A 19,624-nucleotide genomic window follows, 5' to 3' on the forward strand; every position below is an offset into this window, starting at 1 on the left:
ACATAAAGATGAGTTGTACAGTTGTAGGGAGTATTATTTTACTAAATCGTGAGTTGTTGTACAGTTGTAGGGAGTATAATATTACTAAATGGTGAGTTGTTGTACAGTTGTAGGGAGTATTATAGTATGAATGTAGTCCTGTGTCTCTCACGGTTTGAGTGGAGCTGTAGGAGCCTGTTGGAGAATGAGCTCCTCTGTCCCTTTATAGTCTGATGCAGTGGGTGAGTTGTTGTACAGTTGTAGGGAGTATTATCTGTCCCTCTACAGTCTGGTGCAGTGGGTGAGCAGGAGTGTCCATTATGGAGGCAGTTTGTCCAGTGTCCGCCTGATCTATGTTATAATGTTGTTTCGTTCTTCTTAACCCTGTTTGTCTGTGACTCTGGCCAGGCCCTCCCCTCTCCCCTGAGGCGGAGCATGCCCTGCAGTCGCTGGAGAAGAAGATGCAGGGCCCCCCTCGATTCACAGTGCTGCCCCAGGATCAGACCTCCTCCCTGGGCTCCAGTGCTCGCCTGTCCTGCCACCTCACAGGTCAGCTCTGGATCCACCTGTTTATGATGATAGTCTTGAGATTTTCTAAAGGGGTACTAGCTTTTAAATTTCTGCGTATCTTGTCAAAACTTGCTACTGTTGTGTTTTTGTTTAATTCACACATGTTTAACACACAAACTCTGCATATTTAGGCTGGCTTCTAAAACTAAAAGGTAGTGGGTAACTTGAAAACTACCACTTCATGACATCACAAAGTGGAAGAGAGCATTTAAGCTATGGAGATGTAGACAGACTAATAAGAAAGGGTTACTCAAACATGTGTGAATGAAACAAAACTCCAGGTATGTTTTTGAGGAGGTAATAATATTGTTTATGATTTAAGGCTCACAAGAATCCTTTGTGCAATATAGGACTTGAACTCTCATATGAAAACTGCAATTCCCTTTTTGCAGAACCAAAACACAACACTCAGCAATTTTGAACACACTGTGTATCTAAATACTGCACACTCTTACCAAAGGTCACAGACCAGAGGCATAAAGGACATACAGGAATCACAATGTTGTAGTAGCAGTAGTAATAGTAGTAGTAGTAGTAGTTGTAGTAGTTGTAGTAGTTGTAGTTTTTGTGGTAATTATTATAGTAGTTCTAGTATTAGTAGTAGTAGTTGAAGTAGTTGTAGGTAGTAATAGTAGCAGTAGTACTAGTAAAATAAACCAGTAAAATATTTGTAGTTGTATTCGTAGTTGTTTTTGTTGTTTTTGTAGTAGTTGTTGTTTTGTAGTAGTAGTAGTAGTAGTAGTAGTAGTAGTAATAGCAGCACTAGTAAAATAAACCAATAATTTTATTTGTAGTAGTAGTAGTAGTAGTAGTAGTAGTAGTAGTAGTAGTAGAAGTAGAAGTAGTAGTAGTTATTGTTGTTGTAGATAGAGGTAGTACTCGTAGTATCATAAACCAATAAACTACTACTAGTAGTAATATTACTAGTAGTAGTAGTTGAGTTGTTAACATTACCATCTTTAAAGTGCCTATAACAGGTTAAATTCAGTTAAACACAGTTAAAATCATTATATTTAAGATTTTAAATATCCACAGATCTGACCTGTAACTTGGTCTGGTTTGGTCTCCATGAAGATAGGAACATTTAACACCACCCTGTGAAACATTCCAGACAGGGCAATAACATCTCCGTGGAGGAAAGCATCTGATGGACCCTCCACCAGAAAAGTTACACAATGCACCTTTAATTAAGAGAGTTTAAAGTGATAGTCTCCCTGGTATTTGCAGGTTACCCAGACCCAGAGGTGGTCTGGCTGCGAGGGGACGATCCTGTTGTTGAATCTTCGTCCGTGGAGATCGAGTACGAAGAAGATGGCCGCTGTACCCTCGTTCTGTCTAATGTCTCCTCTGAAGACGCCAACGTGTACACCTGCAAAGCCACCAATGACCACGGGGAGGCAGTGTGCTCCGCCAGACTCTTTGTTAAGAAGCAATGAAAGAAAAGATGTTTACATGTCGAGAAATGTTAAAGGGCCCGTATCACGCTATTTTCTGATCTATGTTATAATGTTGTTTCCTCATCACAAACATACCCGAACATGTGTTTTGTGTTTTACTTAACACATAAAGAGTTCTTCTCATAAACTGAAAACACTCTGTTCCACCTTGTGATGTCATGTGCTAATATGGGAAGTGCTCCAGTGTGTTTTTAAACTCCATGCATTTTCACTAGAATCGTTTGGATAATATCAGCTCTGGAATTTCCAATCTCTATTGAACTAAAGTTAAAAGGTAGCTGTTTATATGAAAACTACCACTACATGACATCGCAAGGTGTAACAGGGCATTTTGAGCTTTGGAGATGTAGACAGACTAATAATACAGAGTTACTCAAACATGTGAATGAAACAAAACACAACTCCAGGTCTGTTTTGATGAGGTAACAACAAATTAACATGGCTTTAAACTCACAAGAGTCAATTTTGCATAATATAGGATTTTTAAATACATATTTGTAGAGATATTTAATTGAATGAATTAAAACTAAATATTTAGTAATATTTTAAAAGCTGTATAAAAGTGAATATTGTTACAGAAACTCAAATGGTAATAATAATATTAAAGCACTAGCCAAGAGTTTGTTTTCATAGCTGACAGTTTCGACTGCTCACTAGCGCTCTTCGTCAGAGCGGTAGCGTGTTGCTGCTGTGACGTGTCCGGTCAGCTGATTTATACAGGTTTTGGCACTGTCTTCCTACCGGTGGAAGCAGGACGACAGCGCCATCTGCAGTCCACCTTACTCAGAATGGTATTCCAGGTATGTCAGAGTAAAAAAGCCCCCTTGTCCCCGGTTCATAGACCACTCTGAGGAAGAGCTCTAGTGAGCAGTCGAAACTGTCAGCTATGAAAACAAACTCTTGGTCTGAAAAAAAGAATCTAATAACATAAATTATCAGAAGAGCAAATGAACCTCACTGGACCAATAATGCTCTGGTTTATACAGGTCTTTCATGACCCCCAAAGTGCTTTACATTGCATTGTTCATTCAGTCCACACTTGGTGGTGGTTACAAAGAGTAATTACTTCTGCTTCTAGTAATTAGTTCCCTGACCAGCCAGAACTACACGCTTTGAAAAAAACTTTACAAATACGAGTGGATCTGGAGCTGTATCCTGTCTCCCTGATTTCAGAGGTCGAGATTGACAGGTGGATTAACCAATCAGAGCGAAGCATGGTCTGTTTGCATTAAAAACAAGCGGTTTACACATAAAAAGGGAGAAAAACCAACATATAGTAAAGGACCGAGAAACAATGCAGATTTTTACAGTGTCAACAATCAAAGCACCAAACTGTTAAATATCTCAGGTATAAGAAGTTATACATTTTGTCCTGAATGTTACGAGACTTTTGGTGCCACAAATTAGCAGCTGTGGTTGGATCGTCTCAAGTTTGGACCAAGGTTTTTCACGGTCTATGGTCCTGTTCTAGTCCCTTCTGGATTCAAACAGACTGTAGAAGGGATTGGCTGGGTCAGGCAAAGTACGTGGTAATTACTACTATTACGACTACGTTGGTGGTTAATAAGTTATTATTGTAGCCACAGCTGCCTTGGGTTAAACTAGAATTGAGTCTACCAATCTGCTCCATGGGTCCCTCTGGCCATCACTAACATCAACATTCATACTAGGCATTGTGGATGAACTGTTTTTCTTAAGGACACAGCAACAGTTTTCATTGCTGCCCGTAGACTGTACAAATGAATAGACGTAGTTAACTCACTAGCTGCCATGTTCCAAATATTATGTAAGAATGGGCGCACTTCTGGTTCCATCAACTTTGTCTCCAGTTCACTTTCTATTGAAAAAATGTCGCTCCTCTCTCTGTAACTGCTGCTGTGAGCCTCATCATTTTGGGCTTAAAATGCTCATATTAAACCAGTTTTCCTGATGCTGTTATTTTAATTTTGTAATATAACTAAGTGTGTATCTCAGAGTATCCTTAAGTCATTTTGATGGTATAAAATAATTAAACATATTTCATAACAGATAAAATTGTGTTTCTATTGCACACTTTATTTAACACCTATCCATGGGCCTCGGAATGATGAAATTTAGGGCAGTTGCCTATGGAGGACCAAAAATGGCATAATTAGAAATAAATGAATAAAAGAATAAAAGTTGGAAAGTATTAAATTAAATGGTAAATAAAAATCTAAATGTGTACATAAATAAATAAATGCTGTTATACATATGTGCATACATTCTTGGGATTAAAAAACTAAAATAGGCTTGTTTATATATTTTTGTATGAATTTATAAATTTCATTTTTTTACTCATTTATTAATTTGCACATGTATTTATTTCATTTTTTATTTTATTTTTACTTTTATTTATTTACATGTAAAAACAATTTTTATATTTTGTCTTTAATCATTTATTTATGTCCACCTTTATTTGCCACATTTATTTGTAATTATGTTGTTTTTAGTCCTCCATAGTTGCTATACAAATGAATAATTATATAAAAATAAAATATAATTTGAGTAGTAAAATGTCCCTGAAAATGTTGGACAGGCTCATAATGATGGGGGATATAACATATAATTATTTCTAATATAGTAACATATTTGTTGCTATTTGTAGTTACAGATCAATGGCGTCTTTACAAATAAAGATACATAAATTTACAAATAAATTTTATTAATAATTATGAAAATAATCAGCAATTCAACATGGACATTTATTCAATTTCATGGGTTTCAGTTTCCTGTTTGTAAATGCCATTTTGAGGACTTGCTATGGATTGCTATGACAACAGTGCTATTTTGTTATTCTGAAACTCACTGATAAGTGCAGGTTAAAGAGGGAATATTGTATTTGAAGATATACGATACAGTAAAATAGAAGAAGCAACAATTATTCCTCTCTCCTCCCACCAACAAAAGACATCGGCCATGAACTTCTTTAAAATGATTCTTTAATTGATACTTATAATATATATAATGCATGTCTATTGGAATTTTCAGCAGTTTCTGTGGCGACGCAATGCACACGTTAGCAAACACTGCCCAAAAACAGTTATAAGATCATCTGAATACTCAAGAACAGATTCAAAATGGATTTAAAAAGCATTTTGAGAAGACTGTGATCAAAACGAGCATCCATGGTTCTGTGTAGGTCACCTGCTTGTTTCTATGGAGGTGTCACTGTTCTGCCTGGAGTGTTCCACAGTGTGACATTAAACAGATCTACTTTACATTTACTCAGCTACAGATGGTTTTATAGGTCAAAAATACCTAGAAAAACAGGCATTCTGATTGAGAGCAGATTTGCCCGTCCATAGATCTGACCTGTAACTTGGTCTGGTTTGTTCTCCATGTAGATAAAAAGGTTATTAATTTCATACTGTGAAACATTCCAGGTGAAGCAATAATGTCTCCATGGGGAAAAGCGTGTAGTGGACCCTCCATCAGAAAAGTTACACAATGCACCTTTAAGAGCACAAATCATCTCAGCTGTTGTAGTTCTAAACAAATGAGCTTTCTTTGGACATACTTTATTGTGTTATAATAAAAATCTGATGAAGTCTAATTCGTGTAACAGAGCTTCTAACGGAGCAGTGCTTTCAGTTAGCATCACACCCCAGGGAAGGTTGCAAAGTATCAAAAGCCAGCAACAAATATTAGTAGGTTTAGTTCTGTTATGTACTGTAGTCAGCTGCTTAATTGCAGATAATAAACAAATGCTAAGTAAAGCTAAATAGTGAACAGCAGAAACCCAGTGAAGGTGTTGTAGTGAGCAGTGTCATCATACACTTGTCTGTTGGCTTGAAGTTCCACGTACACAGTATCTCCGGCCTCTAGGGGGAGCACTGCTGCATTACTGCCCGTGTCATTGGCGTCAGTCCCTGAAATGTCCCACAGAGAGACTATCTGTTCACCATTCTTCCTCAGGACCAGGACAGAGTTTGGAGTTGAATTGACGTTGTTGTACATTGTGAAGCGGAAGAAGTAGACCCCCTTCACTGTTGCTGTGAAGATGCCTGTGAATAAAGATGTAATCAATGCTTACAATTTAGACCTATTGTTCTTATGTATAATCTATGACACCCATTTATCATTATGTTATAATTTGGACATGTTAAATCACAACATTCATCTAAAATGACTTCATAAAAAGAAACAACAACAAACTAGAAAAGCACTCAGAGAGCGCAGACCTCCGCCAAGGACTACCCCCCATTTTTTATATAAATTGCGATAAAATCAGTCTTCTGGATCAGATCCGGATCAGCCTTTGGAATATGAAAGAGGATCCCATTGTCCATCCCTGAGTCAGATTTCATGGGGTTTGGTCAATAATTAACCGAGATATTGAGAAACTAAATTTTTGGCCCCATTTACCACAATGTTAACTAAAATTTCAAAGTGATCCAGAATCCAGGATTTCTTCCCGATCACCCCCAAAATGAACACAGTTCTTCCTTTTCACATTTCCAACAAATCCTGAAAATTTCATCAAAATCGGTCCATAACTTTTTGAGTTATGTTGCTAACAGACAAACAAACAAACAAACAAACAAAAACGCCGGCAAAAACATAACCTCCTTGGCAGAGGTAATGATAATGTTTATACTGTATGACGGAAGGTGACTATATGAAGTTGAAACTGAGCCAATCACAGTTCTTTACCTGTAGCAGGATTGTAGTTGTTGCCAAAGTTGGCGTAGATTTTCTTGTACTTCAGAGGAGTTTGGGTGTTGAATGGCCCCGTGTCTCCAGAGCCAGTTTCATAGAGAGATGCAGAAAAGGCAATTTTAGGAGTACCTGAAATAACACAATTCATAAATGGGCAAGCTGCATTACACACAAAAAGTTTTAGTTTAATTTCATGTCTTAAAAACATGAAACTAAACTATTCAATTATGAAGGTGCATTGTATCACCATGAAAATTGCTGAACATTCTGCCAGTAGAAATGAGTTGTAATACAATACTTACCGTGAGTGATGCTCTTCAGTTCAGTGAGCTCTCTCTCAGTGTTGTCCAGTTTAGTTTCCACTTGAGTCATTTTGTCCATGAGATTTGCCACTTTCTCTGTCAGAGCTCCCACAGTCATAAACATGGAACCATCACAGCACTGAACAGGTTTGGCCCCATTCGGATTGTCCTGGGCCCCACTCACTGCACAACTGATCAGCAACAACAGGACTACAGTCTCCATCATGTCTGTGCTCTAAATTCTCTCATCTGTGAAATGCTGACTCCATTTATACTTGTGCCTATTACAACTGTAACCGGGTGATTAGACTATGTTGTCCTGCTGTGTTGCGTCTGTGAGTGCGTCCACCTGTGCGTCGCTGCGCGTGGCTCCTGGCGTCACTGATTGCGCGATTAGAAAAGGCTGCGCACGCTGTGGTGTGGCGTCGGGGCTTTCGGTGGCTTTTGGAGGCAGCGCGTGTTGTCTGGAGTAGGCGGTGGTGCCGGCGGCCGCTCGTAGCGCGCTCGGAGCCCCATGTAGAGTGCCCCCCTCCCCCTTCTAAATTTGCGATTGCTACTGCTGCATTATTCTTGCTTTTTATTCTTTATCTTAGTGTTGGTTTTAGTTGAATATTGATTAACAGTAGCCGAGGTCTTGGAGGGAAGTGCAATATTTGGTCAGGGGGTCAGTGCAATGCAAGGTCAGGTCTCAGGGTTGGCACAAGTCACTTTCGCCCAGGTAGGCCTCCTTAGCACGAGCACTTTCACCAGCTTTAATTTTATGCCCTTTATTGTAACAAAGTCTACCTCAGATACCTTGGCATACGCACTTTAAATAATATTACATAATTCAGGTTTACAGCGCACCCGCACTTTAACTTATTGTAAATGTAGGGTTCAACTAGTGTTTGTTTTTTTTGGTATTAACGTTTGGTTTGGCTTATTAATTTGATTTGTTGTGTTTTAGTTTGGGGTGTTGTTGAGTCCTACATTTATGATATTTGAGGGGTGTATCAAGAAGGGAACCAGGAAAATGAAATGTTTCTTTTAAATGTTTAGAAGATTAAATAAAGATGTGTAACTTCTATACCACATTGCCCTTGTCCTTTTTTATGCCAGAACGGATTCTTTGAGTAAATAAGGGTTCTCGGTCGCAACATTACACAACAACAGGAAATTCCCACTTAGGTAAACTATGTGCATTCACTTGTTTATTATTTGAATGGGGTTTTAGTGGGACTTTCCATTATATTTTGCAATAATGTGATCTGGTGACTGCTTTTAAACTTGAACCTTATTAGAACAAGGAGATTCCTGCTTTGGTAAACTATATACTTTAATGATTACTTACATTTATGGGCTTTTATTGCATCCATTGTGCTGCTGAGTAATAAAGACGTCTGAGCAGTGGATACTTGGGCAATAATAATATGTAAGATTTAAAATGGTATATAGATCTCCTGCATCCACATAACTAAAACTGGTAGGGACGCCATATTAGCAGAGGTGAATTAGCAGTAATGAATGGCACCGTGTCTGCTTTTGGAGTTTTGGCATTAAATAAAATAGACAATGATTTATCTTAACTAAGCTGATTAAGCATGAGAGACCCTTACCTGGTTTAGCAGTATAGTATAGACTCTATACTATCGAGTATACAGTAGATCACATAGATTTCACCTTAACTAGGCAATATCTGCACATCTGGATTTACTTTTCACCTTCTTATATCATCAAAAGAGATCCCTGGAGATGTCTGAGATGTTCTGCACCTGTAATGTTTACTGATATTTTGACAGTTTGATATGATCTTGATAAAATAGCAAAACACAATGTGCTCTAACTTATGTACAGATGTTACATACTCAGCAGGCTAATTCATGTCAGTGTAATGAACACCTGAAGAACATTGGTTTATTTATTTTTAGTTTGTGATTTATTTTTCCACCACTGACATTTCTAAGCAGTCAGTTATGCAAACTAACAGAGTTGAGCAAAACGCTTTTGCATCATTTCTCTTCAAACCTCTTAATTAATAGACTAACACTAAACAACAATTCACAAACATACAGTTTTTCAATTGTTATGACAATGGTTAAATCATTCAAATAAAACTAGACAAGGATGTCCACTTTCCCCATTTCTCTTTACTATCTGCACTGAACCCCTGGCTGCAGCTATCTGTCAGGATCACTCTATTACAGGTAAACAAACAAGTGTAAAATCATCCTCTATGCTGACGATATATTACTCTACCTACAAAAGCCACTTTCCTCACTACAAGAAACTATAAATGTCATACCTCTTTCTCCATGGCCTTGTTTAGATGTTGGATTTTCAACTAAAATGAGAGTGACTAACTGAAAAACTGTTGGCTGACTTGTGACTGTAATTTTATGTGTGAAAGACTTGTTTGAAGGTGCACTATGTAACTTTTAGTTTGGAGGTCTGTCACCTGCTTGTTTATATGGATATGTCATTGCTCTGCCTGAAATGTTCCACAGTATGACAGCTTTACCTTACATTTATTCAATTACAGGTGGTTTTATAGCTCAAAAATACCTAGAAAAACAGGCATTCTGACTGTAAGGAGGTTTGCTTCTCCACAGATCTGACCTGTAACGTGGTCTGGTTTGGTCTTCATGTAGATAGAAAGGTTTAATATCATACTGTGAAACATTCCAGATGACGCAATCATGTCTCCATGGAGAAAAGTTACACAATGCACCTTTAAGAGTACAAATCATCTCACCTGTTGTACTTCCAACCAAATCAGCTCTTTCTGTTGCCTGGAAAAATCCAGATTCATTGAGGATATGGAGCTGTATAACAAATACAGAGAGATATCCTTCTGGATTCCCATGCAGCTCTTTCTGGACAGACTGTGTAAAAATAAAGCTCAATTTAAGTCTAATTCGAGTAATAGAGCTTCTAACAGAGCAGTGCTTTCAGTTAACATCACACAAAGCTAAATAGTGAACAGCAGAAACCCAGTGAAGGTGTTGTAGTGAGCAGTGTCATCATATACACTTGTCTGTTGTTGGCTTGAAGTTCCACGTACACAGTATCTCCAGCCTCTAGGGGGAGCACTGCTGCATTACTGCCCGTGTCATTGGCGTCAGTCCCTGAAACGTCATGCAGAGTGACTATCTGTTCACCATTCTTCCTCAGGACCAGGACGGAGTTTGGAGTTGAATTGAGGTTGTTGAACATTGTGAAACGGAAGAAGTAGACCCCCTTCACTGTTGCTGTGAAGATGCCTGTGAATAAAGATGTAATCAATGCTTACAATTTAGATCTATTGTTCTTATGTATAATCTATGACACCCATTTATCATTACATGTTAAATCACAACATTCATCTAAAATGACTTCATAAAAGAAACAACAACAAATGATAATGTTATACTGTATGACGGCAGGTGACTATATGAAGTTGAAACTGAGCCAATCACAGTTCTTTACCTGTAGCAGGATTGTAGTTGTTGCCAAAGTTGGCGTAGATTTTCTTGTACTTCAGAGGAGTTTGGGTGTTGAATGGCCCCGTGTCTCCAGAGCCAGTTTCATAGAGAGATGCAGAAAAGGCAATTTTAGGAGTACCTGAAATAACACAATTCATAAATGGGCAAGCTGCATTACACACAAAAAGTTTTAGTTTAATTTCATGTCTTAAAAACATGAAACTAAACTATTCAATCTGAAGGTGCATTGTGTCACCATGAAAATTGCTGAACATTCTGCCAGTAGAAATGAGTTGTAATACAATACTTACCGTGAGTGATGCTCTTCAGTTCAGTGAGCTCTCTCTCAGTGTTGTCCAGTTTAGTTTCCACTTGTGTCATTTTGTCCATGAGATTTGCCACTTTCTCTGTCAGAGCTCCCACAGTCATAAACATGGAACCATCACAGCACTGAGCAGGTTTGGCCCCATTCGGATTGTCCTGGGCCCCACTCACTGCACAACTGATCAGCAACAACAGGACTACAGTCTCCATCATGTCTGTGGTTGAGATTCTTTTCTGCTTTTGCAATATGAGGGTGTCCAGTGTGTGTATTGAGTGCGTTTTACCCTCCCAGAAATGTTCCTATTCCTCCCACTCCCATGTGTTCATATCAAATCAAGTTTGCTAGCACTATCTTAGTAAATATCCCTCCTAATATTTAAATGGAATTGTCTTTTACATTTCATCTGTTCACAAATAGATGGATATAGAGTTAAGTTGCTCAATAAATGGTATGTTTCATATTTAATACCATTTGTTTGTTTTTTGGTGGATACTTCAGATTCTCTTTTTGTTTCATACGTAGACAGTTTCCTCAAAAGTGTCACATGAGGTTCACACTTTTGAAGACGGAGACAGAGTGCAGCCAAAACTATTAAATTATGGAACAAACAGAGGTCTGTACATCAGAATCGGAAGTATAATCAATACAAAAAATATAATGGGACAACGTTAAAAAGGATGCTGCTTCAGTGAAGAAAACTTAATGGTGCACCGTGTAACTTTTTGGTTGGTGGTCCATCATCTGCTTTTCTTCTATGGATATGTCATTTCTCTGCCTGGAATCTTCCACAGTATGACATTAAACCGCTCTTACATTTATTCAATTACAGGTGTTTTTATAGCTCAAAAGTACCTAGAAAAACAGGCATTCTGAAAGACTGGTTTGATCTCCATGAAGATAGAAAGGTTTAATGCCATAATGTAAAACACTGCAGACAAAACAATTATGTCTCCATGGAGAAAAGCATTTGAAGGACCTTCCACCAGAAAAGTAAATAAATAAACAACAACAACTACAACTACTACTAGTACTATTATTATTATTATTATTATTATTATTATTATTATTATCTGTCTGTCTGTCTATCTAACTACAGATTTGATTTTAAATAGTTCGGGCCCTAATACTGGCCCATGAAGTTTACCGTCATGAATTTGAAAAGCTCCTAAATTAAAAAAAGCAATGGTGATAAAAATGTGGCTTGCGGAAAACTTGTGTCCAAGTCAGCCTCCACTGACATACCAGAACCAGTCCCTGACTCATTTGATAATCCATCAACACTAAGGTCCATGAGCCTGTTCAGGTTAACATGAGGAATTTAACATGAAATGAATGCAAAGGAAACAAATACCAAGGTTATTGGTAAGAATGAAGAACAATTAAAATAGAATGCAAAGATTGAAAGAGCAGAAATAGAAGAAATTGCACATTTTATATATTTCTCACTGCACTGCTGATCAGCAACAACAGGACTACAGTCTGCACCATGTTTGTGCTCTAAATCCTCTCATCTGTGAAATGGCGACTCCTTTTATACTTGTGCCTTACTATTACAACACAAGGAAATTCCCATTAGAACAAGGAAATAACTGCTTTGGTAAACTATATACTTTAATAATTACTTACATTTATGGGCTTTTATTGAGCCATTATCCCAAGTAATAATGTAATTAGTATGAATAAGTAATGTAATAAGTAGGGAGCGAGTAGAATGGCTGCGTGATTTTGAGCTCTGACACCACCGTTCTTTATTTAGATTTTGTTGGTCATTATCCTGTATGTAAAGCTTTGACAATGTCCTGAAGCAGCTGTCAGAGACAAACAGAGCCGTCTCTGCATTTGAAGAGAAAATGACGGACTTGCTGTCGCGAGTAAACAGTGCTGAGTCCCGCCTGGACTCGCTGGAGGAGGCTGAATGGCAGCGCTGTGATTCTCCGTCGGCCACGGTGGAAGATGTTACGATTCTGCGGGTAAAACTCGCCGAATTAGAAGACAGAGAAAGGCGATTAAACCTGCGCATTTATGGTTTTCCAGAGAAAAGATGCGATATCCTTCTTACAAAAAGTGATTCCAGAGATTCTGGAGTGTGATTTTGAAGGGGGCCTGAACTTAACGGAGTAAGACATTTATACTACATTTATAAGATGGTATTTCTTTGTAATATTTTCGTTTTTCATTTAGCACTGTATGGTTACTAAGAGGACAGTGAGCTGAGGCTTTGGTTTACTTGGATTATAACACTAATTGCCATGTTCAATGTTACGGTGGTGGGGTTAGATATTAGCCATAGTTCTCTTTTTTTTCTTTTTTTTTTTTTTTTTGTTGGTTTGTTTGTTTGTTTGTTTGTTTTTTGTGTTTTTTTTGTTTTGTTTGCTTGTTAGCTTTTTTTTTCTTTCTTTTTGTATTTGAAAAAACAAATAATTGGATTGCTGTATATCTGACTATGTATGTATATAAGCAAGCTGTACTCATTTTAGAACTCATGAATGTACAGTCAATGTGATTATGCAGCGTTTCAATAAAAAAAAAAGTTGATCACAAAAAAAAAAAAAAGTAATGTAATAAGTAATAAATAATTACTTTTGAGCATTGGATACTTGGGCAATAATAATATTTATAGCTCCTGCACCCACATTTGGTATGGACGCCATATTAGCAGGGGTGAATGAGCGGTAATGAATGGCACCGAGTCTGCTTTTGAAGTTTTGTCATTAAATAAAATCCTAGACAATGATTTATCTTAACTAAGCTGATTAAGCATGAGAGACCCTCACCTGGTTTAGTAGTATAGTAGAGTATACAGTAGATCAAAAACATTTCACCTTAACTATGCAATATCTGCACCTTTGTATTTACTGTTCACCTTCTTATATCATCAAAAGAGATCCTTGGAGATGTTAGACAATAATCTTACTGAAGATGACAAATGTGATGAAGAAATCAAGAGATGGATATTCATAATTACATTCTTCTCCATGCCTAACGTTCCTGTAAGGCTTGTAAGAGTGTGAGTGTGACTTTTACACTATTATGTATGGTCTAGTGTATGGATGAAAGTCACTGAGTATTTCCACTAACTAATCATAGATAGTTTGAGAGCATTTCATATTTGGACTTAAGGGCAAATGGTACAAAAGTTATTCAGACTAATAAAAAGATGTGACAACACCTTAATTTTGTTAATTGAAGGATTTAACAGCCAGGATGAAAATGCCTTATTTGCTTGTAAATTGTCCCTGTATTATGGAAGAATTTTCTGTGTTGATGACAGAGGTGCATGTAATCTGTTTTAGAACTCACAGATTCTTACTTTTATTCTTATTTATTTAAGAAAATGGGGAACAATGCATATTAATTAACATTTAGACAAATAACATTTCTCAGTAACATGTTAAACAAGCTGGAGAGAAACACACATTTAGAAATCCTATTATACTGTATTACACATACCCCTGTTGTTCCTCATTCATACCCACTGATTTATATTCATGCACATCGCAGTTCTATTGCATGTACCCCTCTACACTGTATTTTTGCACTTTTCTAATCAACTTTGTTGGCCCTGACATTTTAGCAAAAAAAAAAAAATATATATATTATTAAGATAAGATAAGATAATCCTTTATTGTCTCCCATGGGAAAAATTTGTCTTGGGACAGGGGGTAACATGCTTTATTAAAAAACAGGACAACACAACACAAGCACCACATAAACAAACACCATAGAACAGAATAAATATGAGACCAACTATGACCACGAGTGATGCACCAACAGGACCTTTAAATTATTCTTAACAGGCAAGCCCTTTGCATTATTGTATTCTATTAATAATTGCACATTCCATAAGCCTATGTGCAGTTTTAATTGCTATTATATCAATTAAATCACAATGTGGTCTTTTTTAGATCTAAAATTCTGTCAGACATAACATAATTGTGAGTATCCTATCAGGTTTGGAGTTACTTTGGGGGTTACACCTTTCCTTGGGTCTTCTGTCTCCACGCTGCTGGTTCCTGCATAAAGACTGCTCCTCAGCCGCAGTTAGTTGTAATGAAGACTATCAACAAAAAAGCTGATAAACTGTCATATACCCTTTAAAATTGCATGGAGTGTGTATACATGCACATAGTATCCTGGTTATTAGCCATATCCCGGTTATGGCAGTATTCGGGATAATGCGTATACATGCACGCTGTGAAACCAGGATACTCATATCAGGGCATCCTACTGTATCGTATCGGAGCACAATGATAATGATGACTAAAAAAACACAGTCCTTATGTATTTTCAAGAGATATAATTTCCTGGTGTTGTAATAATAAGGCACAAGTCCTGTTGTCATTAAAGGTAGACAAATAGAGCAGGTTGCGTCTTTTAAATATTTGGGTATGTACACTGACAATTTGTTTAAATAGAAGCTGTGTGTTGATTTTCCAAGCTTTCCTAGAGGCTCCACTCTTTAAGGAGACTGAGGCTGTTTGGTGTGAACACAAAAATCATGTCCAGTTTTTATAATACTGTTTTGGAGAGTCTGATACACTACAGTATGGTCGCCTGGTTTGGCTCTTTACCTGCTCAGTGTAAAACTAAACTTGAAAAACTGCGGTGCAATGGTGAAATAACTGTTTGCGCAATATGGCTGGTGCAATAGTTATTTGTGCAATCGGGCTAGTGCGATAACTTGGACAATTTATGGTTCTGCATTGCACAAAAGGACAATGGACATTAACAATGGACACATGTATCTTGTGCCTTTTGTTTGACTGTACTGTATTTGTCAGTGTAATTTCCCTTTGGGACAATAAAGTTTAACTTATCTTTAAGTATAAAAGGAGTCACCATTTCAGACTGAGAGCATATTCACCACAAACATGATGCAGACTGTAGTCCTGTTGTTGTTGATCAGTTGTGCAGTGAGTTGGGTCCAGGGCAATCCAAATGGAACCAAACCCACTCAATGCTGTGATGGCTCTTTGTTTATGACTGTTTGAGCTCTGACAGAGAAAGTGGCAAATCTCATGGACAAAATGGAGAGAGAGCTCACTGAACTGAAGAGCATCATTCACGGTAAGTATTATAACAGCATGCAGTATCTACTGTTTTGAAGAGTCTTTGGGCAAGACACTGCATTCACCTTGTTCATGTAAATGGTAGCCACACACTCATCAGCCTTTCTACAAAAGAAGTAAATCAGCACTACATTGCCATAGGAGTCATTATTATTATTATTATTATGAGTTGTGTTAAAATAAGTCATGTTTTGTTGTTTCAGGTACTCCCAAAGTGGCCTTTTCAGCATCTCTATATGAAACTGGTACTGGAAACACTGGGCCATATAACATCGCCACTCCTCTGAAGTACAAGAAAGTATTTTCCAACTTCGGCAACAGCTACAGTCCAGCTACAGGTACATGGGAGCAGCAAAAAATGAACAGTTAAACACACTCTTGTTACTGGTACTGATACAGACATGTCGTAGTGCAGCAGAAGTAGGCTGTGGGCAAACTTTGAAGTGTGATATGCTCCAGGAGCTATCATTTCAATTCAATTTTAACTTCTTTTTTAGAAAATGTATTTTGGCTTCTTCTAACAATACAAATCATCGAAAGCTAAATAGCTTATTTACTTGACATGTTTCAGTGGTAGCACTGCTGCCTTCATCAGAGGTGTCACTTCTGTAATGTATCTGATCAGCTGGTGCTCAGTTTGACAGATTGGTCAGATTTATTAGACTGACCACACCTATCATCACCTGGTGGTCTCTGGACACGTGAGTCCCATGTGTGAGCCAAAATAAGCAGTACCTCGTCTCTCTTGATGGTCCGTGTGCCCAGCTTCCTGATATTCACAGGAAAAGTTAAAGTCTGTAATATCTGACCACTGTAAAAGGGAAAACCATGTCATGGATTGGGACAGGGCTAAAATTGTAGGAACAGAGGAGCACAAATAAGATGGTTAGAGAGGCTATTGAAATTGGGAAGCAGGGCGCACAGTTCATCAACAGAGATGAGGAGACATTTGCCTTGACTCACACATGAGACCACCAGGCGACTGTAGATGTGGCCAGTCTGATAGATCCATCAAACTGAGCATACCTGGGAACACCAGCTGATCAGAGACACATCACAGCAGTCAGTTGATACTTCTGATGAAGGCGGAAGTGCTGCTACTGAAATAAATCAGGTAAATAAGCTATTTCACTTTTTACAATTGTTCTTGTTAGAAGAAAATGTTTCTCAATTTTCACTTTTTTTTTTTTTTTAGGAATTTTCACTGCACAAACATATTAGTAAAATTAGAACATGCTGAAAACACACACAGTACATAGATTAAAGACAACAGACAAAAACCACAATCACAAAACAAGACAGAGACATTTGCTATGTGATGTTAAAACACATCCAGATTTGTCAATGTTATGTTCTCATGTTTGATTGGATCAAAGCTACAGATAGAGGTCAGGTTCTGGGGACCAGATTGTGTGGTGCACAACAAAGGCACACTTAAGTCACTTCATTCAGTGGTACAATAACTGTTTGTGCACCAGGGCTGGTGCAGTAAGTTGGACACTTTATGGTTGTGCAGTGCACAAATGGATAATGGACATGAACAATGGACACATGTTCAACATGTGCAACAAGACAAATTTCCCTTTGGAACAATAATGATTATCTTATCTTAACTTAAGTATAAAAGGAGTCACCATTTCACACTGAGAGCATATTCACCACAAACATGATACAGATTGTAGTCCCGTTGTTGTTAATCAGTTGTGCAGTGAGTGGGGCCCAGGACAATCCAAATGGAACCAGACATGCTCAGTTTTGTGATGGCTCCATGTTTATGACTGTGGGAGCTCTGATAGAGAAAGTGGCAAATCTCATGGACAAAATGACACAAGTGACACAAATGACACAAAAAGACACAAAATGAACGGAATTGAATTACCACTCTGATATGGTCTGAACATTTTTGAAAAGAGATTATGAATCAACGGATGCTGAGATGATGCTGCCAGAAAGAATTTCAAAGTTATTTGGTGTTAGTAAATAAGAAGTGTAGAGCATTGGTTTTATATATAGGCAGGTGAGTATGTGGAATATAAAAATAGACACCCCTCATATTTTATTTTATTTGAGTATTTTATTGTTATTTCATTGCTAACAATTTGGTTCTGCAATCCCTTTTGAGTTAAAGTGCAATTCCTTCACTCACCTTTAGATGGCGCATGTCGCAACGTTGGTAGAGAGTAAACTGAGCGCTGCAGAGGAAGAAACAATCGTCTGTTGTGAAGAAAAGGTCAAAACATGTTTTTTTTTTTTTTATTATTATTATTATTAACAGGCTTTCTTCCCAAGGCATGTGCCCTCTGAAACGCTTATCAGAGAAGCAACAAGACTGTAGCAAGAATGTTTTTTATAGACTTAGACTTTGACAAACTTTATTGAACCACAAGAGACTTGCTGCTAGTGATGGGACTTTCAGCTCTTTTCTGGGATCTGAATCTTCTGGTTGCGTTCATTTCATTTCAAAGAGCTGTTCAAAAAACTCAAATATGACAGAAGTCAATGTGAGAACTCATTTTTATCTCCACACTAATCACAGAGGAAAGAAATGGCTAATTTGTATTTATTCAGAAAAAAACAGAACTTAAAATGAAGCAAAGGAAAATCATTTTATTTAAGAAACAAAATGGATAAGACACAACATTTTGCTGGGGTACAGGTTAGCTCCAGTGTAAAAAATACTCCACAACTGCAGTTAGTTGTAATGAAGACTATTAATAAAATAAAAAAAAAACATGAAAACCTGTCATATGCCTTTTAAGATTACATAGATGAATAAAGTTATAAAAGGATAAAATAAAGGAAATCAAAAGACAAATTGGACTTGAAGATGATCTCTTCAAGAATATTCAGAAAAGAAAAATGGGGTGTTTGACCACATTGCCTGTCACAATGAGTTCTTTTAGAGTGGAGGATAGCAGCAAACAGAAACACGATCACTGTGGACAGATATAATGCAAATATAAAAATGAGATGATGGACTCAGATGATAAAATCAGAGAAACTGTGAACCAAGACGATTGGTGAGCTGTGGCATCCTACTGTACTGTATCAGGCACAATGTTAATGATGACAAAAAACACACAATCCTTGTGTATTTTCAAGAGATATAATGTCCTGGTGTTGTAATAATAAGGCACAAGTATAAAAGAAGTCGCCATCTTACACTGAGAGCGTATTCTCCACAAACATGATGCAGACTGTAGTCCTGTTGTTGCTGATCATCAGTGCGGTGAGCATATCAGTGACCATTATAGGTGCAGAGCTTTATAGTAAAGTATATTTTTCTCAGACATCTCCAGGGACCTGTTTTGATGATATAAGAAGATGAAAGTAAACCAGATGTCCAGATATTGTATAGTTAAAGTGAAATCTACACAATCTGTAATCTTTAAAATAAGACTTGTGCCAGGTTTGGGTCTCTCATGTTTAATCTGATGAGTTTCGAGATAAATTATTGTCTAGAATATTATTTAATAACAAAAAACTAAAACTCCAAATGTGGACATGGTGCCATTCATTACCACTAACTCACCCTGTCCAATCCCTATCAAATGTATACATAATTTTAAGTCTTAAAAAATAAAACTGCCCAAGTGTCCACTCTCCAAAAGTCATAATGTTAAGAATCACTGGTCGGACCCAAATATGCAGTAACAAAAGTATTTATTAACAAAAGAGTCGTGGACAGGGGGATAGATTCCAGGGGAGGTAGGATGGGTCCAGGTTGGCTGAAGTGCAATGGTGAAGAGGTTGACCAGAGGCTTGCGGAACAGGTGGTAACGGGATGAGGCTGGCTCCAAAA

At 37.5% G+C, this 19,624-nt stretch overlaps 2 protein-coding genes and 1 pseudogene across 2 annotated transcripts in view; 1 reads left to right on the forward strand and 2 right to left on the reverse strand.

Annotated features, from left to right (window-relative positions):
* Positions 1-2,831, forward strand: part of mylk5 (myosin, light chain kinase 5) — a 57,436-nt gene extending 54,605 nt beyond the window's left edge. Inside the window, exons 17-18 of the mRNA XM_020933180.2 lie at positions 388-528; positions 1,777-2,831. Coding sequence (XP_020788839.1) covers positions 388-528; positions 1,777-1,985 — 350 coding nt within the window. The 3' untranslated portion in view covers positions 1,986-2,831. The remainder of the gene's footprint in view (positions 1-387; positions 529-1,776) is intronic.
* Positions 2,832-4,672: 1,841 nt separating this feature from the next.
* LOC129408685 (complement C1q-like protein 2) lies at positions 4,673-7,345 on the reverse strand. Its single transcript, XM_055152914.1, has 3 exons — positions 6,989-7,345; positions 6,681-6,815; positions 4,673-6,031 (listed from the first exon to the last, which is right to left on the reverse strand). The coding sequence occupies exons 1-3, from the start codon at positions 7,212-7,214 to the stop codon at positions 5,745-5,747; spliced, it is 648 nt and encodes a 215-aa protein (XP_055008889.1). The 5' UTR covers positions 7,215-7,345; the 3' UTR covers positions 4,673-5,744.
* A 1,503-nt stretch (positions 7,346-8,848) lies between these two features.
* LOC129408684 (complement C1q-like protein 2) lies at positions 8,849-10,966 on the reverse strand (annotated as a pseudogene).
* Positions 10,967-19,624: the final 8,658 nt, after the last annotated feature.

Source organism: Boleophthalmus pectinirostris, unplaced genomic scaffold (assembly GCF_026225935.1).
Source record: "Boleophthalmus pectinirostris isolate CB_2022bp ecotype Guang Dong unplaced genomic scaffold, ASM2622593v1 HiC_scaffold_17, whole genome shotgun sequence".
Classification (NCBI taxonomy): Eukaryota; Metazoa; Chordata; class Actinopteri; order Gobiiformes; family Gobiidae; genus Boleophthalmus; species Boleophthalmus pectinirostris.

Coding starts and splice junctions, on each gene's coding strand:
- LOC129408685 (XM_055152914.1), bottom strand. CDS start 7,214: ATGATGGAGACTGTAGTCCTGTTGTTGCTGATCAGTTGTGCAGTGAGT. Junction 6,816..6,988: donor ACTGAAGAGCATCACTCACG/GTAAGTATTGTA, acceptor GTGTTATTTCAG/GTACTCCTAAAATTGCCTTT. Junction 6,032..6,680: donor CAACTACAATCCTGCTACAG/GTAAAGAACTGT, acceptor CTTTATTCACAG/GCATCTTCACAGCAACAGTG.